This window comes from Triturus cristatus, chromosome 4_2 (genome assembly GCF_964204655.1).
Source record: "Triturus cristatus chromosome 4_2, aTriCri1.1, whole genome shotgun sequence".
Classification (NCBI taxonomy): domain Eukaryota; kingdom Metazoa; phylum Chordata; class Amphibia; order Caudata; family Salamandridae; genus Triturus; species Triturus cristatus.
Window position 1 is genome coordinate 252,524,351 of NC_140586.1, and position 24,215 is coordinate 252,548,565.

Sequence of the window (24,215 nt, forward strand, 5' to 3'; positions counted from 1 at the left end):
GAAGGGACTCACCTGTTTGGGGACCAGGCTGGTTCCGCTTTAGAGTGATTTGAAGAGAGCCGAGCTACTGCATTGTCTCTGGACTCATCAGATCTGCCTCGCCAACAGCACTAACCTCACAGCTCCTTTCAAAGAAGTGGTAGAGCTGTCCCATACTGCCAGCCTGTCCAGCCTTTGCAAAGAACCCAGCAGTTTGGCAATCAAGGCCATGGTGCCCTTGCCGCCACAGTCAACGGGCTGTCCAGTCCTCTTCCCTGGCTGCAGCCCAAACTGTGAACCCAGTTTATCGTGCCAGTAGGGGGGAGCCTAGTCCTCCAGTGGGAGACAGGATCCAGCGATTCTTCCTTGGTTGGCAAGCTGTAACATCAGACAAATGTGCCCTGCAGATCGTTCGCATGGGGATATGTCTTACCCTTCCTCTCTTCTCCGCTGCACCTTCCATCATCCCCCCCCACCCCGGGACTGACGGAAGCCCACCTCTGCATTTTTACCGCACGAAGCGCAAGCCTTTTTGGCCAAAGGGGCTGTTGAGAGGGTGTCGGAGCCAGAAGTAGGCTGTGGTTGTTATTCTGCTACTTTATGGGGCCCAAGAAGGACGGAGGCCTTCGATCTATATTAGACATGCGAAAACATCAATGCCATGTGTTACAGCAACACACAGAGCGGGGTGGGGCCAATGACCCTGTGCCTGGAGGTCGTGCGACTCTAGAAATGATTCGACTCTCAAGGGATGTTCCTGGTGATGAACCACCTGGCAGGCTGTTTGAATGCCAGGGCGTACAAACTCAGCCGTTAATGTCTAGTGGACCTTGAGTGGCAATTTCATCCAGAGGTTGTGCAATGTCTTTCCCACAAATGGGGAGAACTTTGGCTCAATCTCTTTACCACTGCTGGGAACTCACAATATCAGCACTTTTATGCGTTGGAATTTCCAAGGCTTATATTGCTTTGAGACGCATTCCACCTCAAGCAGAACTTAGGACTCCTTTATGCCTTTCCTCCAATACCACTCCTGCCCCAAGTTCTTTAGAAGATCAGGACAGATCGGTCCCAAGACATCCTAGTAGCTCTAGACTGGACTCGGAGAACATGGAACCAGATCTCCTGGGCTTGAGCATCTGTCTTCCGGTCAGGCTGCCCTCCAGGAGGATCTGCTGTCACAGCTGCAGGACTGGGTACCACACCCGGGCCTTTGCAATCTTCATGCTTTGAGATTGGAGGAACGTTGAAGGTGTTCAACTGCTGCCGCTCAGATGGTTGCTGTCATCTTAGCAGCCAGGAATCCCTCAACTAAAACTTTATACACCTGTTGTTGGGATACATTTGTGGCTTGGTGCGACACTCGACAGAAAGACCCTCTCCAGGCAAAGCTATCTTGTGTTTTGTTGATTGTTTTGTCCCTAGCCAACCATGGCTTTGCTCCAGGCACTGTTTAAGGGTACCTTTCCCATTTTTGCAGTTGCCGGATCAGCCTTCGGTTTTTAAAGTTCCAGTTGTAATGCGATTTTTAAATTAAAAGCTTTATAACATCTCTTTCCTCCCTCTCCCTTTGTCATGCCACAGTGGGACTTTAACTTGGTCCTTACGTTCCTGATGTGCACTCCCTTCAATCCACTTCACAGCTGCCCCTGGCTGCTTGTCACCCTCAAGGCAGTGTTCCACGTCGCCATTACATTGACACTGCGGGTAATTGAGCTCCAAGGTCTCATGGCCAACCGGCCGTACACCACCCGCTTCCCAGACAAACTGGTTCTACGAATACGAGCATCCTTCATACTAAAAGTTGTGACGCCTTTACATGTTGGTCAAACCATCACCCTGCTGCATTCTATGCTCCACCTCAACCCTCTAAGTAGGAGAAGAAGTTCCATCACTTGGGCCCCAAGAGCGCTTTTACATAGTACCAAAGAACACCGGGGGACGTTCAGCCCCGTGTAGGGTTCTCCTGAGCAAAAAAAAAAGAAAAGCAGTGCAGACGAGAACCATCTCGTGCTAAACTGTGCTCTGTATTAAGATCTAGTAAGCATTAGCCAAAAAGCAGCCTCCGGAAAAACTGCATGCTCGTTCTACCAGGTCCAGAGCTGCTTTCACTGTGTTTGTATGCGGAATCCATTTCCTAGACATGTTCTAGGTGACTAGTGGGTGTCCCTCCATACATTCACAAAGCACTATTGTCTGGACTATCCAGTCCGCTGAGCAGGGCATTTTGCCAGCTTGGTCCTGCAGGACTTTGTTGTTTGAATCCATTCACGGATCTGTCTCCAAAGAGGCTTTACTATGCTGTCTATTGCAAAGTTGAGGCATCTACTGCTAGAAGTCTCTATCAGGAGAACAAGTTACTTACCTTCAGTAATGCTTGTTCTAGTAGAGACTCTAGCCGCAGATTGCACACTGACCCACCGAACCTCCCCATTCTGTGATTTGACTCTATCCATTGATAAGATCCCAATTCGAGGAATCTACACACTGGTCACTTCAATTTGCTTTTGGGGCTCTGCATCTGGGGGCATGGACACTCTCAAAAGCAACTGATGTCAGCGCATTGGAGTTGCGCCTATATAGGCTTCACACTTAATTTCTGGAGCGGAACAGCCACTTACCGGCACATAGAGGTATTTCTCAAATGTTTCCAGATCCAGTCTGAGGCCTGGGGAATATTCAAAAGGTCAGGAGTATGCCACTAAATAGGCACTACCAGAAACAGTGTTACCAAAGGTAAATAACTTGTTCACTAATTTCATAGGTGGCATCTTCCTGTCTGCACCATTCAGGCCACCCAGCTACCCTGTCTTCTTAGGCACGTTGCAACCACAATGGAGTGCCCAACTGTCCTTTGTAGAACACCTTGGTAGGTAGCCAGAAGTCTGCAGACAGAGGAGGAACACATGCAGATCCCCTCTCAAGTAGTCCGATGTCGGTCTTGCTCAAAATAAAAGGATTGCACATTAAAATAATAGTGTATTCATTGACAATCTATGAAGCTCTTTTCTTCAGTAGCCTTTAGGTACGACAGGGCTCCTCTTGATTTGTTTTAGACACAAATCCACAGATAATGGCTTTGTTTCTGGTTATTTTAGCTCTGTGGTGAAGAGATTTGCCATTGTTTAATTTCTCTTTTTTTAAAATGGGTGCAGTTCCCATTTTAACCTTTCATATTATTGCAATCTCGTGATCAAAATAACATTTTTGGACGTTCTTGTTTTTTGCAACTAGTTGGAGTAAGTGACCCTCAGAAGGATGCCTTCTATATCACAGTGACAGCAGACTCTGCACAAGGGAACACAAGAGACTCCTATAGACCTCTGGCGGTAAGCAAGCTGGGCCTGCGATGGGCCATGGCCAACAGCAATGTGGTGTCCCTTGGAGCAGTGCCCCTGAAAATCAAGCCAGTGGAAGTGAGAAGAATCCTTTCAAGACTGAAATTTGTGAGCCAGCAGCAGAAGGTGAGTGTGCCATTACTTGGAGTAGCCCTGTTTATATGTACTTGCAATGTCAGATGAGGAAGTGGCACTCACTCAGCTTAGGTGTGAATCAGGACCATCACCTCACACTGCAGTCAATGTACCCTTGACCTTTACTGTGACAACAATTATGTTTTTTGTGGTAAAGTGACACCGGAAGTGAGTAATGAGTGGGAGGGAGGGCAGGACTTTTTTTTTCTTCCTTTAGGGCATTGTTTGGTGTAAGGTTTAATATGGTGAAATGTTTTAAGAGTGATGGGAAGAAAGACCAGTTTTCAGAACCTGAAGATTAGGATGTCTGGGATGAAGCCTTGTGTCTGAACTTTTCAAGAGACTGTCCTTCTAAACTTTGTGGGGATGAGGGCATAATAGACGGGGCCACAGATATTCTTAGTGCCAGGTGTTGGAGGGTAGGGATGGATCAATTTATTTTCTGGGATTTTGGAAATTTCTTTTGTAGACTACGTGTATAATACTTAACACTGGAAAATTGCAGCAATGGTTATTATGTATTCTCCAGTATTGGATCATAGATTCATATGCTTGAATCTTTCCCTGCCATCGAAGTGGGAGTCCCACTGTACATTTAAAAGCAGTATAGGTCATACATAGCCCAGAAGGGCAAAAAAATATTCACTTCATTAATTTATCTCCATCATTACAAAAGAACCAAACGCCGGCCATTCAGGCGACAGCACCCTCTAGAACACTTCCAACATAGGCATCAATCACTCAGATTTTCTAGTGCACGTTACGTGAAGGGAGCCTCTCTTAGCCCTGCTCAGTTATCCGGGATTTTTTGTCAGAAAATAGATATACAATGGTATTTCTCCAAATGATTTCATCTGATATTCAAAATTCACTAGCTCAAATGTCATATTCAAGCAGAAAAGGTCTTTTCAGAACTTGGTAGACCTATGGCAAGAAGAGGCTGCACTCGGAGGAGCCTCACAAAGACTGCATTTACTAACTCTACCCTTCTCAGAAGGTAAGATTTTCCGTACTTTTTCCTGAAAAAACGTTAAAGGATCGGGAGGGGAGGCTGTTGTTATAGCTTCAAAATCTCAAGACCAGGGGCGCTCCTCTAGGTGAGGAGGAGGATGATTCTTCTCAATCAAGGAAGTCTCAGAAAAGAGTAGGAGAGAGGGATGAGTGATAAATGTCTTGTGAACCACCTAAAAAAGCTCACAAAAAGTGTCATCATGGGTCATATGAAGAGCATGTTTTGTCTTTTGAGCGCTTGCATAAGCATTCTAAAGAAGATGTCTTCTCAAAAATAGCACAATTAGAGTTAACAAATTCTCTAAGATCGTTGTTGCAGTTTAAAAAGCCCTCCCCAGTAACTCCAGCTCCGTCATGCACTTTCCCCCAGCCTGGAGGGTCTCGCCTCCATTCCAGAGTTTAGCCCGTTGGAGGCGAAGGTCTTCATGGGTGATCTCGTAACCAAAAAAATTTCGCAGATATATCAGTCCCTGATCACCCACAGTGTGCCTCCATTGGACAAGCTACGGAGGGTGTGGGAGGAGGACATGGGTACGCTGGAGGAGGAGGATTGGAGGGAGGCCCTGGCTTCCCCTCGGGGAGCGGCCATAGCGATGCGCCTCCGCCTCATCCAATTCAAGTACCTTCACCGGGTTTACTATACTCTGGTGCGACTGTATCGGGCGAGCCTGGTTGCCTCCCCGGAATGCCTCAGGTGTGGTGGGGTGGAGGGCACATTCCTGCATACGGTCTGGCAATGTTCGTCGCTGGACCGTTTCTGGAGGGGAGTTTTCTCTTGTCTGTCTGAGGTCCTGGGGTGGTTGCTCCCACGCACGCCACAGCTCGCACTGCTGCATGTAATGGATAGCATCGGGGGCAATATCTATAAACGGCATCATATGCAGCTGGGTCTTACGTTGGCGAAACGCGATGTTGCCAGGATGTGGAAGGATACGCGGGCTTCCTCGGTGGCCGCTTGGAAAAATGGCCTGGACTTCTGCATGGGGCTGGAACAGCCCATCTTTGTGGCCCGGGGCTGTCCGCGTAAGCATTATAAAATATGGAAGCGGTGGGAGGACTATAGGGGCCTGTGGCTGGAGCCTCCAACCGCGACGGAGGATCTCCTAGTGGGATGAGGGTAGGGATAGGGTGGTTGGGTCTGATACCTGGGGGGTGGGGGGTTGCCTGGGGTGTGTGTGTGCTCGGAGTAGGATGGTCCTCCACCAGATCGGGTAGACCGTCTATTTCTTTTTCCCTTTTGGTCCTTGATTATTGGCGGATGGGCGGTCATCAGTGGGAATTGCGCAACTTGGGGGGTTGGGGGGAGTTGGGGGGAGGGGGATAGATATCCGGGACGACATTCAAGGTCAAAGATTGTGTTTGTTTTTGTTTCTTTAAAAAAAAAAAAATGTCATTAGCGGTCCTACCAATGTATAACCTGATGCTGCAGTGGCCTCTGGGGTACAGAGACCTGCGTATATTGTGCAATTGACAATACAAATCTGTTTTTTGAAAAGCCCTCCCCAGTGCCGTCGAAGGAGGAATCCACATTGAAGAAAAAAATCATTGATGAAACAGTTGACTAAGGCAGCCCGCCAACGACGACAATACTGTCAACGAAGACTGACAGTGAAGGCACTGTCAACTGTGATAGTACTATCATCATCTGTCACTGCACTTATGATCTCACCTACGGGTCCGTGGGCGATGAGAAAACCATCAACAACTACATTGATAATGAAAGAGGTAACTCTGTCAATGGCGAAGACACCATTAATGTCAGCAAGGCCATCGTGGACTAGAGAATCATTTCATTCTCCATTAGTTTCACTAATGCTTGATCACACATCTTCGAGTAAAGTTTCCCCTTCAGGCGATGACAGTCCTTTCAGAACTACATGTCAAATATCAAGAGGAGGGTGAGGAATCTTGTGAGGAAGATTATTATTCCACAGGGGCACAATTTATAGGTAAGTCTAGTTCATGTATGGAGCATTACCAACCATTTGAACCTTCATGAGCCCCAGGAGGAGATAGCTCAAGTACTACTTGCAGAGCATGCTGCAGGCCATTTATGAAAGATTTCCAGATCTTCTCGGGCTACATCACCACCACAAACAATTCTCCTCAAATTCAACCTCCTCCTCCTTGCACACTGCATGATTTACCTGCAGTGCATACACCAAAACAAACGCCGGCATAATGCATTGCGGTTCCACTTGCAGATGATGTGGTATCCTTAGATGAGGACAGAGAATAGAGCAAAATACCAGAAGACCACAGTGCATCTAATGAATGGGATGATTTACCTTCTACTGGCTCCTTCACCGCCATTTTCTCATCCGGTGGATTCCCCTCTTGATGGTAGGGAGAGTTTCCATACTCTTATGGAGCAAGCAGCAAAAGAATTTGAGTTGCTAAAGCCAGTGAAACAGTCACATTGCTTTCTTTATGATTTTAATGAGCTGGCTAGAAAATCTATTAGAGCTATCCCAGTTGTGGACTATATCTGGGAGAAGGGTGTGAAAATTATGAAGAATTCAGCAACAGTGTCTGCTGACCTACTCTGGTTTGATTAAAAAAAAATATATAAGGCGCCAGAAAACTCACCAGCCTGATTGATAAGACATCCTAAACCATATTATATCATAACGCAAGCAACTCAGCACTGTTTAAGAACTCCTCTGCTCCTATATCAACACCACCGGATAGAGATGTTCTTGATAATATAGGAAAGAGTTTTTGTTCAATGTAAGCTATAACAACATAAAAGAGAGGGGCTCTCTGCCACAAATAGGGGTAGAGCACCAAAAGACAAAAGTCAAGAGAAAATTCCCCTATTTGGTACGTCACTGGAATAACTCACAAGTTCATACTCACAACCTACCAATCATTCACCAGGACAAAACACCACAATCTCGACCAAATCCAGACTCGTTGTAATTAAATTTTTTTATATTTTATTAGAAACAATGACATGATAAAAAAAAAATTTATATAGTAATCACCGGACAGTAAAATCGGCGCCTGATATTGTATTTGTTGGACAATAAGCAAATGAAACACATCAAATTATAAAAAATGTACAATAAAAAAACATACAGTAAAAATATGCACTAAACCAATTTCATCCTAAAAAACATTTATAAACACAGGGAGAACACAGGTAAGAAAGATGTTTTCTAATCAAAATGCAAAAGGAAGACAAATGACCTAGATCAGCTATTCTCATTACAATGAATACTTAATATTTGATTTTTTCGGAGAACAGATGTCATTCCAATCTATAGTCTCCTTTTTCAGACTAGCGTCGATGCGTTTCGGTGGAGAACTAAGAATAGAAGACCACCTTCTTCAGGACAGTTAATTATGATCTCCCAGAGTATAGACAATCTAGACAAATCATAAAAATTGTCATTAAAAAACAGAAATTCATACAATTTATATACATATCTACAATATACACTGGCGATTTACATCTATAAACGCCATGAACAAGTGTCGACAGTTTTGTAAACATCTCTATAACAGTACAGGAAGACTAACAAGGGCAACAAAGCCCATTCGAGGAGAGAAAGGTGTAATTCTCCTGGTGATTCATCATCCAAAACCTTACATGTGCAACCATTCTCTAGAACAACTATTCACAACACATTATCCATGCGCTCTTCTTATCTAGATATGACAACTAGATTTCTATTAGATGAAGGATATTACCTTATATGTTAACCAGTACATCCGAACGGTAGGTACTCGTGGATTCCTTCCCTTGTAATTCTTTTGGGGAGTACGATAGATACATAGGGAACATAAGGGTACAAGCCTCTTAATCTGAGGAGATAGAATTAGTAATAATTATAGCATCGTCTCTTTTCCTGCTCACGGAAGATATATTGCCACCGCATCTATATTATTATCTATATACCTGCCATCCTATGTATCCGTCTTTTAAATGCGGTCGGGATACGAAGGTAATAGGACCGGTTTATACTGTAAAGGAAGTCCAAGCATGAATATCATATGGACCAACTACCAACCCCAAACGACAATGGATACAAATCACACTTACTAAGAACAGGGAACATTCCCGTCTGTAAAACGTCTCTGAGGTACTCTATTATTTTAAGAGCATGCCCGTCCAAGATATCAATACTTAATTTGGATCTCGATTTTGCATGTGTTCTCGAGATTCTAAAGATTTCTGTGAAGGATAGAAAGTAAGGCAAAGAGATTATATGGGTTAAATCTCTAGTAGTTGCAAACCTATATCTATAATTCTCGATAATCTTAGCACTATTGTACAAAATATATGACTGCCTCTATCAGTTAGTGGGGTATCTGTATCGTTTATATTTCGTCCCAAAAAATACTGTTTAAACAAAAATGGCAACTGTCCCCCAAACCATAAGATTCTTTTTACGATTCCCGGCAAGCTCGAAAAATGCTGAAACCACACCTTCAAAAGATCCTAGTCAACGAAATCCCAGAGGCTCAACGGAAAAGCTAAACTCGCCGCAATCTAACTCCACCCACCCCGTTGAAGAACGTGGAAGTCTTGAAACCTTGACCTGGTCCAAAGGGCAGCGCGTATCTAAATGAGCAACACAGAGACCCGCCTTATATCCCCTGCTCCTCGAGGACAAGGCATTAAATCGGCCTGTCCGGTCAATGTAAGCTATAACAATTAGAGGGGCCAATTCTCTGGCGATTCTTGATAGATACGATCAACAGATATGATCTAATGTCGCTCCTTATATAGATTGGTTACCAGAGAATGTAACATCTGAGGCAAGAAAGATTCTACAAGAAGACCAACGAGCCTCTACAGAAATAGATTGTGCAATGCATATCGCCTCCACAGGCTTTCATCCATTGGCAGATGCTGCTGTTCTCTGCAGGCAGGAATAGCTTAAAGCTTCTTCCTTTAGACCCCATGTCCAGAGTTAAATTCTAGACATGCCTTCTGATGGAGAGGCATTATTTGGAAGACACATTGATGAGGTGCTACAATCCATAAAAACAGACACTGCAAAATCGCTGAGTTCACTACAGATGAGGCGAATGCGTTTTTATGGGGCAAAAAGCAGGGGTATCTTCTTATATAGAGGAGAATACCAATACTATCCTCGGCTTACGGCAAGAAAACTGCAAGGAGGAACCAAGCTTCCCAGGATAGAGACACAAGTGGAAAACAGTGACAGGATGACCTTGTCGGTTACTCACAAGTATGTCTCATAAGCAATTGGCGGACGAAAAACAAAATGTCTGCCTCATTGGAAGTTAATCACAATGGACAAGTGGGTTTTAGATCTAGTCTCCTATGGCGATACATGGAATTTACAAAGAGACCACCTTATACGTCTTTGACAGTGTCACCCCCTGTTCATCTTACACAACTTCAAAGGGAAGTATTTACCATGCTCAACAGGGGTATGATAGAAAGATTACCACACAATCAGAGGAAAAAGGGGTTTTATTCCTGCATCGTCTTGATCAAGAAATAGATAGGGGAATTGAGGCCCATTTTATACCTGCGTAGGTTAAACAAATATCTAGAAAACATTTTGTATGGTTACTCTCCAAGACATCCTCCAGCACATGAACCATGGAGACTAAATGACGACCCTTGACCTTCAAGATGCATATTTTCTCATTCACCCAAAGCATTGACAATTCTTAAGATTCAGAGTAGCCGGAATTCATTATCAGTTCCAAGTCCTCCCCTAAGAACTCAAATCGGCTCCCTGCATTTTCACAAAATGTCTAGCCCCAGAGGCAGGTCGCTTAAAGCAGAAAGCTTATCAAATATTTCCATACCTCCACAATCGGTTGTTAAAAGCCCCTACATGCCAGGAAGCAATCAAAGGGACAACGGCTATTCAGGAACCCAGGCGTAATTCTAAACCCACGAAAATCATCGCTTCATCCATCAAAGACCTATGCGGTTTTTGAGAGCCATTTTAGACACCATTCAGGGGCAAAGCATATCTCACCAAATGCAGACAAACCAGGCTAAAGCTATTAGCGGAAAGGTTGATTCAAAGAAAGTCCATTTCATTTCACCTATTCAAGTCCCTTCTAGGCATGATGTCATCATGCATCCCTGTAGTACTATTTTGCCAGCTCCAAATGTGACCTCTGCAGTAGGAGATGGACATACAATGGCTACAAACTCATGACTCTTTCGCGGACATTATCTAAATCACTCCAACCATGAAGGACTCTCTTCCTTGGTTTACTCAAAACAACCACCTTTCCAAAGGATTGACCTTCTGCCTCAAATTGCTGATTTTGTGGTGATGACCGATGCCTCCCTAGAGGGAGGGGGTGCACACCTTCAGGATTTACAACTCAAGTGGAAATGGGCTCCATACCACGAAAATGTTGTCTGTTGGAGCTCAAGGCAGTTGCATTGAGTCTGTAGGCCTCCTCCCCAGAATCAAGGGAGTGGCCATGCTAATACACATGGACAGTACCACCACTATGCATTAAATCAACAAGCAATGCAGCGCAAGACCTCAACCGCTGTCTCAAGAAGCTCAGAAGATTTGGAAGAGGGCACTTAAACATCAGGTGCAATTGAAAGCGGAGCCCATCCCTGAAATACAGAAAGTTATATATGGCACCTTTAAGTAGGACAAGGAACAGCTGCACGAGTGCGAGCTCAACCAAGATGCCCTGAACAATGTCTTCCAGCTTTGGGGCAAACCAAATGTAGATCTGTTTGCAACTCATTGGAATAAAAAATGCTGGTTTTACACAAGTTGGGATCCACAACTGGGATCGTGGAGGAATGCATTTTCAATAAGATGATCGAGGATCTTTGCTTACGCTTTTCCCCCGATCCCATTAATCCAGTGGATTCTAAACAATATGAAGCGAGAACCATGCAGGATAATTCTGAAATGGCTCAGGCAGTATTGGTTTGCCAAACTGAACCTTCTCTCAACGAAACAACATATTCACCTTTTTTATGTGTGTGTGGAGTTTTAGAATAGCGCGAAGTAGACCCGGAGGTATCAGTGTGCTTTACATGAGCAAAAGTTATGTTACAGATGGACACAATCATTTTTGGTATTCATGGGGAGATTAAGTGGTTTGCCCAGAATCACAGAATGTTGAGCGTCCCTGCCGAGACTCGAACACGGTTCCCCAGCTCCGAGGTTGACCGCCCTAGCCGTTAGGCCACATTCTCTCCACCTGAGGCCAATTCCAACTTTCTTGTCAATGAACTTAAACCAGATACTTCATCCATGTCCAGCGTCCTTGAACTTACCAGCATGACTCCTGAACACAATGAATTTGTGTTGCAAAGTCATCCTGTGCACTTGCACCCCCATTTTTTGCTGACTGGTACTGGTGGTAACTGACTCCGATTGTCCCTGCGCTCTGCTTAACCAGGGCCAGTGCTACGGTGAAAACACAGTGAAAGAAAAAAAAACACACCCCCAACCACCACCACCACCATGATTGGCCATGACCTTCCCTATAAGTCCCTAGTACATAATGGGGCAGAGGGATTGAAATTACCTATAAGTCCCAAGTATATAATAGAGTATGGCAGTTTAGAGGCCAGCAGCCCTTTCTACACTTGCAAGTGTGCAATGCTGAGGTCAGTTTAAAAGCAGCCCTGTGTTGCAGGACAGGTTTTAATCGTAAATTCTGCCAAACTCGACTTTGGTGCTATGGGCCCTTAAAAAGTGATAAACTACAAATTTTGGCATATTAAGTGCCCCCAGGATCTCCTCTAGGTATCCCGGGGTGGACGTGGGGGTGGGGTGGGGAAGGGGGGGTCAGATACTTATATGGAGGGTTGTTATAAAAGATGTGTTGTATGCCCTGGGGATAGAGAAATTGCACATTTCACCTCTCTCATTGTAGTAAAGTGCTTCCCAAAATCGACTTTTGTGCTAGGAGCACTGTGGAGTGAAGATCTACATTATTTTTGCGTATTCAGAACCCCTAAAGTCTCCCCTAGATGTCCTGTAGATATAAGTAGGGTCTTTATAAATGATGTTTTATAGGCCCTGGTGTTGGAGAAATTTGATAGTCATTTTCTCCATTGTAGATCCCCAGTCACATAGGTTAACAATGCAATAGTTTATGAACTCATAACTACCGCTAGAGAGTAGCGAAACCTATAATTGAAGGACTTGGTACAGTGCTTTCCAAACTGTGTGTCGCGACACGTTAGTGTGTCAGCTGCTGTCTGTAGGTGTGTCACACAATGAGTCTAGGCAACGCGATCTAGGCGTCATGCAGGACGGTACTGTGCATGCTACTGATGCATTACCTGTTCCTGCGGAAGAGGAAGAGTCTCCTGTGGTGGACAGCGAGCCATGATTGGATTCAGAGCACCGCTGCTGCTCACCGTCACCCACCTGCAGACCCGTTGAAGCATCCGGCAGCAGCAGTGAGTAGACTTCCGATGGCTCCTGCAGTGCAGTGCTCTGAGCCACCCCCCACAAATTATTATTTTAATTCTTGCACATATTTACATATTGTTACTCCTAAATGACAGCAGTCTTGGAAATGTATGTATGTTATTATTTTACAAATCATATATTTTGCTCGTAGAACTCAATTACCGTGTCGCGAAATTATGCATGTCTAAAAAGTGTGTCCCCAACATGAAAAGTTTGGAAAGCACTGAGTCTTAGTAGAATGGTATTGCTGAATCCAACAACATGCTATTGTTGAATTTATCCAAACATATACAGAAAATAAGTTATGACTTTTTTGTCTGTAAACCAAGATTCCACCTTCCTGTGGTCTCACCTGATTTGTCAGAGTTAAGAGGATTAGCCAGGCTGCTTTGATGAAGTGATCAGTGGCAGCCTGGGAGAAAGGCTATCTCTTGTAAGAAGAGACTGCTACACAGGAATGCAAGAGCAGGGGGCGGAGGGTCGTAAAGTATCGGCTTCAAAGGCAGATGGGGACAGACCGAGACAGCCAGCCAGATGGCAGGCTTAAGGGATGGATTTGCTGATGCTAGGGGGAGGAGAACTATGGCAATTAGCCATATTGAAGGTTGGTTTAGCTAGTTCTTGCTCCTCTGCTGATATTTCAGCCATATTGAATTTTGGAAGAATGGTGCTCTCTGGGAGACCATTGTGCCACACTTTGGAGGAAGTGGTCATGCTCTGAGGTGTTGCTCTGCACCTCATTGGACAGGAGTGCCCTCCTGCTTGATCCAGAGAACACTGAATAAGTATCTGAGAGGGGCAGAGCCTCTCAGATCTGCTGCTTGAAACTAAGAGAAGGGTCCATGCTGGAAATTTGATTTACATCAACCAGGCCCTGCACTTGGACTGACTGCGTCTACTGAACAATCTGGAACTATAGTCCTGTGGATCTAACTGGCTTTAAGAGGACTAAAGAGTGAACTCCATGCACGCTGCAGGTTAACAGTGCTCTCCTGGACCATCGCCACAAGAATCCCCAGCCTGGAGTGCGTCCAGTAGATTTGGAAGGGTTTTGTCCAAGTGGATTGTGGGAACTGAAGTCCCAAACTTTCAAGGACCATCTTGGAGCTTCCAGACCTGTGGATTGTGTTTTGGACACTTTGGGACCCTCAAAGGAACTTCAGGACAAAGTTCCAGAGGTTTGGAGCAACTTTGGAAAAGATCAACCTTGAGAGTCAAGTCGGTGACCCTGAACCGCAAGTCGGCCTGCCCTGCTGGTTTGTCCTGCTGAAAAGCTCAGGCGATCCAAATTCCAGAGTTTGACCGGGAGCTCCCTGAAAAGCAACCCAGCGAACCCTCACCAAACCCAACTTGATGAAGAGCATAGAGGGACCAGGCAGAAAAAGCTCCAGGAAAGATTCTAAGTCCGGAGGTAAAGAATTTGACTGGCTCTACCGCGAACGTCAAGCCGCCTACCTTCAACCGCAAGCTTGCCTGGATCACTGGTTCGTCCTGCCGAAAAGCTCAGGAGGTCCGACTTCCAGAGTTTCACCGGCAGCTCGTCGAAAGTCAAGCCAGCAAGCCCACACCAAACCCAGACTAGTGATGAGCCTAGAGGGACCCCAGCAGAAAAAGCTCAAGAGGAGTTTCTAAGTCAGAAGGTAAAAACTTTGACGAGGCCTACTGCAAGGGCTAGTCGTGCAGGGCTCCATCGCAGTCACCCTAAAACTTTGACTTTGTCCATGTCTAGCGCGACCAGATGTCCCAATAGGCGCTGTGGGTTTCTATGTGCTAGATGGTGCTAAATCTTTAAAATGTCATCTCTCTGGTTGCCTACATTGGATTTTTGTCATTTTGGTGACATTATATAAATACAAAACAATTCCTATTTTCATAAAGCGGTGTTGGATTTGTATTGGGTGTTGCATCTTTATTATTTACTGAATTGATATTTTTGAGTGCTTTACATACCTGTCTCTGAAGTTAATCCTGCCTGCTCCCTGTCAAGCTACCAAGGGTTGAGCTGGAGTCCTATTCTGAGTACTAGACTGCATTAGTGGCCTTATTGCCAGTGGTAGATATATATTTACCACTACTAATAACCCAGTTTCCAATAATTTGTAACCATCAATATCCCACAAGACTGTAAAGAAATTCTTGCTAGAGCCAGAGCTGATTCTACTGACCAGACTTATAAGCTCAGGTTGAAACGCTTTTGTGGTGCCAGAAATTACTGTTTCATCCTCTTTCAGCTCCACCAGAACATGTTCTGTCTTATTTGCTACTTCTAGCCAAAGCAGGCATGTCTCATATTTCAATTAAAGTGCACTTAATAGCTATATCCAGGCCTAGGAGATCATCTGGTTCATCGTCTCTGTGGTCAAATAGGCTCATCAAAGAGTTTCATCAAGGGCTTTTCTGAGTCTTTCCTCCTATAAATCAATCTCCTCCATCTTGGCAACCTAATTTGGTCCTTTCGCATTTGATGAAGGCTCCATTCAGTCTCATTCACAGAGCTGATCTAAATTTTCTCTCCTGAAAAGTGAGATTATTACTAATCTTAATGTCTGCAAGGAGAATAAGTAAAATTCGAGAATTCACAGTTAAAGAACCCTTTTTGCAATTCAGAAAAAACATAGTCCTATTACAGACCAAATCCAAGTTCGTTCCAAAGGTGCCGACAGACTTTCATCTTAATGAGCCTATCGTACTCAAAACTTTCTTTCCAAATCCGCAGACCATTGCGGAAAAAATGCTACACTCATTAGACACTAAAAGATGTCTAAAATTCTGTGTGCAGTGGATACAGCAATTTAGAAGATCTGACTAGCTGTTAGTGGCTTATGGTAAGCCTCAAAGAATATCTGCTTTCCAAATGCAGTATTAATCGTTTTATTGCTGCTGCTATCCAGTTTTGTCATCGGAAGGCTGAAAAACTTCTTTCATACAAGGTTCGAGCGCATTGTGCAAGAAGTGTGTCTACGTCAGTTGCTCTCTTCGCTGGTGTCTCTTCAGGACATCTGTAGCGTAGCTATTTGGAAGAGCAGACACACATTTACCAAGCACTACTGTCTGGATTCATCCGTACAGAGAGATGCTGCAGTGGGACGGGCAGTCCTTCATCCATTCCAATAAGGTGAGTCTATTTCTTTAAATATCCCACCATCCGCTATATTGTATTCATAATTATGATGCTGGTTTGCTTTTTGCTAGCTATTTGGATTTAAGCATGTGAATCTATGAAAGATCCAATCCTGGAGAAGAAAATAAGTTACTTACCTGTAATTGTAGTTCTCCAGTATTGGCATCTTTCAGATTCACATGCTACCCACCCTTCTCCCCTAGGAGGCTCACCTTCTCCCTATGTGTTCATTATAGCACTAGTGCTTGAAAATATGAGGGATTGAAGCCTCTGTGGGGAGTGTTCTCGAGGTTGCTGTCACCTGATTGGCTGGAGTTTGCTTCTTTTGTAACAATGGAGGTAAATTAATTAAGTGAATTTTTTTTTGAGCCCATATGGGGTATGTATGACCTGTACTGCTTTTATATCTACTGTGGGACGCCCACTTTGACGGGGAATTATTCAAGCATGTGAATCTATGAAAGATACTGGAGAACTACAGTTACAGGTGTAAGTAACTTATTTTCTTACCAATGCAGAGGCATTTGAAATTGACAGCGCCTCCTATTACATTTCTGCTGGCAACCCTGCACTGAAATGGTCACTGCTGATAATCTTGCATGGGGTGACAACTTATGTAATCTTGTCTGATGTGGTCACTATTACATCACTAATAATATAAGCTCAGGATGATTTCCATTGAACATAAGTAGCTCTTATAGCTGAAAGGGTTGGAAAATGTTGCTGTAGTGCAATGACTACCCAATGTCCTGCTGCAGTCATTGCCCATCAATCTGCTGTTCAATGAATGTCCTTATTGTAGTGAATGCCCATCTGTCTGCGCTGCACTGAGTGTCTTTAAAAGAACATGGATCTACAGTGAATGCCCATTAACTGACGCTGCAATATATGACTATGGATCTGCAATGCAGGGGGGACCATGTGAACTGTTATGCATTGACCGCTGTTTAGCGTCGCGGCAAAAGTATCTTTCCTCGTGGAGCCCTCTTCGGCTATAGCCTACAGGCTCACCCCACTGGAAGAATCCAAGCTCCCAAAAATAGCTAAGCATGAAGGTAGAAAACTTTACCAGACGAAGGGGCAAAAATAATTTGCCAGGTAAGGGACCTTTTTCTGATAGCAAAATTCTAAATTTTCCAGCTTGAAGCTTTCCCGCCAAAAGTCAGTGTTTTCGCCCAGACTTTGCCTAGCGGCTCACCGACGACATAGAGCCCTCTACGGCCACAGCCTGCTGCCTTGCCTTAAAGAAGACTTTCATTGCAGAGAATAAGTTCAAGGGCACAACTTTCAACCGGGTTGCTCCATCGCGAACAGCCTTACCTTGCACCTAGGTACCCATCAAGCACAATCAAATGCCCACCACCACCACATCGCACGACCAGATCACAAACTGGTAACCTCTCACCCCAGAAAGACACAGCCGAAATCATGGGTACAATCCACTCCAGGCCCCACCAACCCTTGCCCTCACCATATCTACAACCTAGAAGGAACTCTGATCAGCTCACACCTCACCACCATCATCAACACCTCTGTCCAAAGTGGAACCTTCCGGACAACTGGAAACATGTAGAAATCACACCTCTCCTTAAAAAAAAAAAAAAAGAGAAAAATGAAGCTGACCCAAAAGAGCTCAGCAACTACTGACCCATCTCACTTCTGTCCTTCCCATTCAAAGTCGTGGAGAAAGCTATCAACAAACAAATATCCAACCATCTTGAACAAAGCCATCTACTATACATCTTTCAGTCTAGAGTCCGAAGCAACCACAGCACGGAACCGCTCTCATCGCAGCAACTGACTACATACCGACCATCATGGACAAAGGGAAAACTGGGAGCACTCTTTCTACTCGACCTCTCAACAGACTTCAACACAGTCTGTCACAACACCCTCATCACAAGTGTCTACAACTCCGGAGTATATGGACCTGCCCTGACATAGCTGTCTTCTTTTTCTCTCCGACAGGACCCAGCGAGTCATGCTCCCGCACTACACTTCTGAACCCAAGAACCTCATCTGCGGAGTCCCTCAAAGATCATAGCTCAGCCCTGCCCTGCCCTCTTAAACATCTACATGGCACCACTTGCCCACATCATAAGATCCCAGGGAAACAACTTGATCTCTTACGTAAACGACACCCAGCTCATCCTCTCCCTCACAGACCACAACCACACCACCAGGATCAACTTCATCACCTGCATGTCAGACTTTGCAAACTGGACGAAACAGAACTGCCTAAAACGTGACACAGATAAAACACAAGTTCTGATCTTCGGGAACAAGAGCTGTCCATGGGACTCCTCCTGGTGGCCAACAGACCTGGGAACCACGCTCATTCCCCACTGCCCAAGCCAAAAACCTCCGAATAATTTTGGACGACAGACTCATTATGGGCAAATAAGTGAACTCTGTCACTTCCTCCTGCTTCTTCATCCTATGTATGGTCCACAAAATATTGCATCAGCTCCCCACTGGCACCAGACAGATGGTCACCCAGGCACTCATCACCAGCAGACTAGACTATGGCAACACTACACCAGCATTACAAATCAACTCATACAAAGACTCTTAACCACCCAGAACACCACCGCCAGACTCCTCTTCAACATCCCCTGCAGCCCACAAATCCACGCCCCACTTCAGAGAGCTATACTGGCTACCAAGCCAGAAACTATGCCAATTCAAACTGCTCAGCTACATATATAAAGCGTCCCACAATGCCGGACCTGCCTACCTCAGCCACCGCCTCAACTTCCACCAACCCACCAGGCAACTGCGCTCGGCCACACTCCTCCACCTCGCAGAAATACCCCACATATGCAGGTGCGAATTAGGAGGATGCTCCTTCTACATCGCCTCCAAATCCTAAAATGGCCTTCCACACCACATCAGGACCTACCCATCCCTACTCGAGTTCTGCAAGAAACAGAAGACCTGGCTATTGAACTAGGAGCCTGATCGGCCTACTACTCCAGCGCTTGCATACCACTTGGGTGATAAAAGTGATTCCAAATCCATATAACATAGCATAGCCTGTAAGCATCTGTTCATAGTGTGTAGCGCAGTAGAGTCACATGTGCCTACCTGCCTCCCCAGAAGCCAGTGTTTGCTGCAGATGTCATTTCTTTCTTAATATTTGCTCCTTATACACATTATGTACATGGCTGCCATAGTGATGTCACTTCCCACTCCTTACTTATGCTCACCTGCTGTGCATAAAAGCAGTCTAACAATAGAGTCAGTACCTATGCACATTACCAACATCATATGACTTGAAAGATTTCTTAGAATAAAAGCAACTTGTAATGTCGGAGACCAACACTAGATGGCAGGAGTAAGCAGCGCATGTGTATCTGCAGCCACTCATGCTGTGAATAATATATTTATAAATAGAATGGCTTAAACCTTGGTTACTCTCATTTTATCTGTGCGTCATGGAAATCAGGATCATACACTATAAAAGTAGTGGATTCGGAATTAGAGTTGACTTAAGCATCGTCAGCAGCCTTGGCACTGGCCCATGCATAATCAACAAGCCAGGCTTTGGGAGCACGGGGTTTTCGAAAAGTGAAACCTAAAGGCTATGATTTCAGAATCAATGTTACAAATGAGCCAGCTGAATTAGTAATGACAAATAATTTCACACTCGCAACTAGGATTCTGAACGGTGGCTAGTGCAGGAATGGAAAATTTACTTTCCAATGCGCTGGAAATTGATGGACATTTAGGGAAGTATGCAGAGAAGAGAATGTGAATGTGCGGCACTATCAACAGATGCTTACAGGGTAAGTAACATTTTGCTTACTCGCATTCTACAGACAGAAATCATTGAAAAATAATTGAGATGGGCAGGGAATGATTCAACCGTGTGTGAACAGTGAAGGTAATGCCAGGGTTAGATCGAATTTAAAGGCAGTCAATCCAGAATTATAGATGAGAGAAAATAAATGAGTTTTGTGAAGCATTGGATTAAAAAAGTACAAATCTTATTCACTGTCCTCAGCGTAACACAATCATTGTCTTAGAACAGGCCCCGACTGAATAGATCAGTGCTGCGTTTGAGCTCTGGGCGCTGGAGTGCCTTTGCCGGAGATTGGGGTAGATACAACGCTTTGAAATTTGAATCTGCTCTCTTCTCTAAAAGTGCAGAACACTATAACGAGGGAAACTTTTTCATTGGGTCTACGAAATTTTGCAATCTCAAGAGATTCCGTATTACACAATTTCGTGTCATTTTCACTTGGAGTCGACCAATTTGCACGCAGAATGTCTGCCTAAAGAGATCTTCTGCTTGAACCGGTGTCATGCTTGTATCTCACGTGGCTTTTTTTGTTTATTTAAAAGAGGTGCTCCTTTATGTGAAATTTTCACCGGAGAAACTCGCAAACCACAGTTAACGTGATTTTGCATATATTTCCTGAAGTGTAAAAACAATTGGAAAAGAGATTCAAGATTTCTCACACCCCCTTTAAAACACTTGCAGCGCGTGGTTGATAAAAGGGAAACGAATGTTGCAAGTGTTTTTTTTTTTTTTTTTTTTTTTGCTCTAATAAAACACGTTCAAAATGAAGACCAGGCCCGAGTAGAAAGTCTGCCTTCGAAGGAAATGCGTTCAAAGCAATGCAAGGGGAATTTAGTTTCACAAAACACTCACGAGTCATCAGCTGAATAATATTCAGTACATTTGAAGGCTTAACTCCAAGGGTAGCAAACATGTTTTTTGTACAGATCGTTATTATTAGAGTAGAAAGCCAAATTCCAAAAATGATGAAGTCTTCGTGGCTTGTGTAATCCAGGGCTTGTTCCAAAGCTGGTGTCAGTCCATACAGCATTTTACCTCTCCACATACTACGTGTACTTGTTTGGTGCCACTTTTGTCATGCTCTTCCACTGAAATGACCAATTCTGTGTATTTTATTTTCCCAGTTCTAGACTGCAACTTGCACATGGAACCCAAAAAATTGGACTCGGAAAGGAGACTTGGGCGGATCGAGAGCGAGAGGATTTTGAGCTGAACCACAAGTGTCCCTCTCTGAATGTCGCTTGACGTGTGAATTGCTGGATGGAGGTGACAGCCGAGAGAAAGAGCTGCTAGGACCCAGTTCCTTCACGCAATGTGTTGTCTGACCTGCCTGACCAGGACCCTGCGGCATGTTTTTAAATCATGGCTATAGGAACTGATCCAACATTATTACTTCATGTTTACATTTAAGTTATTGACTGGTGCCAGCACAATGGAGGACTTGATACCATATGTTTGCACAACTCTATTTTTGTTGTCTGAATACACTGGACATTCTGTTCACCTGCCAAGGGAAAGAGGTCGACTGCAATTAAGTTTCCCTCCAAATGGACCTTCTTAAAAAAAAAAAAAACTAAATTGTAATTGAGGGCAGATGAAAACCCAAATCAACAGCCCCCCCCCTCCCTCCCTCAAGTGCGGACAGTTAATCACGGTAACAATCCAATGTGTAATGCATTGTGAGGTTCAAGAGTCCCCTTCTCTATGGATATCACTCAGAGATATTGTCATGGTCAGACATGTCTTGAGTTTAGATCTGTGTAACATGCATTACCCAGTGCTCCACAAATTTTTACCTCTTGTCGAAATTTGACTCTGTATCGACCTGCAGATTGGAACCCGTTGGTGCCTGTGGATCCCATCAACACCTGTTGATTTGTATAACCGGTAATTGTTGTGGGATGATGATGTGTCTCTCTGTTGTTAACCGTGAAATATTATCAGTTCAATATGTCAAGTACTGTATGTCTTTTGTTATATAGAGTAATGATTGAGTCTAGAGGCTATTGGTTCAAGTAGGCGGGCTTATTCCTATTGATTAGGAACATTTGTCCAAGTTTAGGTACAAGCAGTAAGATTCTCAGTTGTGTCGCTGCACTCCACCAGGAGTCAATGTTACGATAAGCTTACCCTAACCTATGCTGAATCTTCAAGCCCAAATGAAATCTGGTGGGAAACCTGTTGTAATTCTGAGTGCTCCACATTCCAGTCACTCCTAACATTCAGCACACCACAAGGACAAGGAGCTCAGCTGGGAATAAATGAAGTTGCAACACTTTTCTTCATCCATATGACCAAGGCAGTCATCTAAAATGAAGTCTTTGACTACATCCTCACATGCTGCATATGTTACCTTTTGAGAAGACTGGCATATCTACAGCTGCTAATGCCATGTATGTATATTACACTGGTCAGATATTCTGTGTTTTAGAATTAGTCCATGAAGATCAACAATATTCCAACACAAATAATAAACAGTGGGAAACATTTCTGAAAGCGCAATGTAGGCACAAACATTTCTCCTACTGTTAGCATTGTGTGTAGAGTCCTAGAGGATGTCTTGAAGCAGCTGCTTCCTAATCTTAGTGAAACACGAGCGGTGACGCTGAAAAGTTGGACCTGTACCAGATCTCAGTTTATATTTTGTTGTGTGTACCCCTAGCCAGCAGTCCAGAGCTCCTCACACTGCTCCAAAAGTCAGACTGGAGTGTGAATTATTCTGCACGTTTCCTGGATGCTGGAAACATTTTTAGTATTTATAAGGCGCTGTATGGCACAGCTGAAGTCAGGTGTTGCAAGATGGTACAGAACTGGGCAATAAAAGGGACATGCACTCACAAACCACTACTGACTCCAACCCACTCACAAACCCATAGTTGCAGACTTCCACTCAGAGGTACATAAACTGACGTACTCATAGTTACAGATACCTACATACAGAGAGGCACATACTAGGACATGCACTGTTGTACGCAGAGTGCCAGAACGTACTTTGAGAAATTCACTGGTCATACTTTTGTCCACTGACTCAAAGGTACACTCACACATTCACAGTTGTGTCACTTAGTAATTCCAGTGGCAATCCAGTATGACTCCAATATTCTAGAAACATTTTAGTATCAATCTAGTCTAGTGTCACTGTACTATGAGTCTAGAATCATTCAAGCCTTACTTGAGTTGCACTGTCGAATCATTTGAGTGTCACTCTAGTGTCAATTGTGTATTAGAATCACTTAAGTGTCACTCTAGTATCAGTTGAGTTACACTTATGCCACTTCGGTGTAACTCTAGTCATTAGAGGGTCACTTTAGTTTCACTTGAGAACCATTTTATTGTCACTTGAGAGTCAACCTAGAATCAACCGAGTGTCAGTCTGATGTCATTTTAGTTTACTTGGGTGTTGCTCAAATTATTCTAGAATTAAACTCAAGTGACACTGTAGTTTCACTCAAGGGACAAATGATGCCAGACATGTACCCAAGTGGCACTAGAGTGTCATTGGAATGAAGTTCGTATGACACTCGAGTAACACTAGAATGACTCAACAGTGGCCCTAGAATAATTTGAGTGACACTTGAGTGCCACTAGAGTAACACTCAAGTGACTCTAAATTGGCTCTCAAATGACACTAGTGAGAAACTCAGATGATTATAGTGGTATTCATGTGACACTAGAGTGAAACTCGAATCATTCTACAGTGCTGCTCGATTGACACGAGTGACACTCGAATATTCCTATAATGATAATAGTGACACTTGAGTGACACTCAGATCATTTTAGAGTGACATTCTAGTAACACTAGAATAAGCCTCAAATGATTCCAGAGAGAGGCTTGAATGATTCTAAAGTGCCATTCAAGTAACACTAGAATGAATCATGCAACTATCACTGTGGTATCTCCCATGTGTCACTCATGTGCCACTCTATTGTTACTCGTATTAGTTAAGGGGCTCTCTAGAATCATTTGAGTGTCACGCTTTAGTCACTCTAGTGGCACACTAAAATAATTTGAGTCAGACACTCAAGTGTCACTCTGATGTGACTGTAGTGCCAATCGAGTTTCACTCCAGAATCAGTTGTATACCACAGGATTGTTACTCTAGTTCTGTAGTAGGGGATCTCTGTGTATAGTCATAATCTATGAATAGTCCCGCCCATGTGCGGGGACCCCGGAGCAATCAAAATATCTCTTAAGCTGTCCTGCATTTGCAAACCTGCAAAGACACTTAAGAGACAGACAAAATAATACAGCCTAATAACAATATGGCTGCACTGGCCAGCACTTCATCTGAAGTGAACACAAAAGCCAAAATAAAGTTTAAATGTCATTTTTATTCACATCTGACATGTTCCTTTATTGTATCGCACTCCCTTCACAAAAATCCCTTTAAACAATAGAGAGGAAGGGGTGGACAGACAAG

The 24,215-nt window shown here is 44.1% G+C and overlaps 1 protein-coding gene across 1 annotated transcript in view; it reads left to right on the plus strand.

The window, feature by feature from the left end:
- Window positions 1–21,751, plus strand: part of FAM234B (family with sequence similarity 234 member B) — a 276,924-nt gene extending 255,173 nt beyond the window's left edge. The window contains exons 12-13 of the mRNA XM_085601440.1: window positions 3,214–3,443; window positions 20,919–21,751. Of these exons, the coding sequence (XP_085457566.1) occupies window positions 3,214–3,443; window positions 20,919–20,924 (236 nt within the window). The 3' untranslated portion in view covers window positions 20,925–21,751. The remainder of the gene's footprint in view (window positions 1–3,213; window positions 3,444–20,918) is intronic.
- Window positions 21,752–24,215: the final 2,464 nt, after the last annotated feature.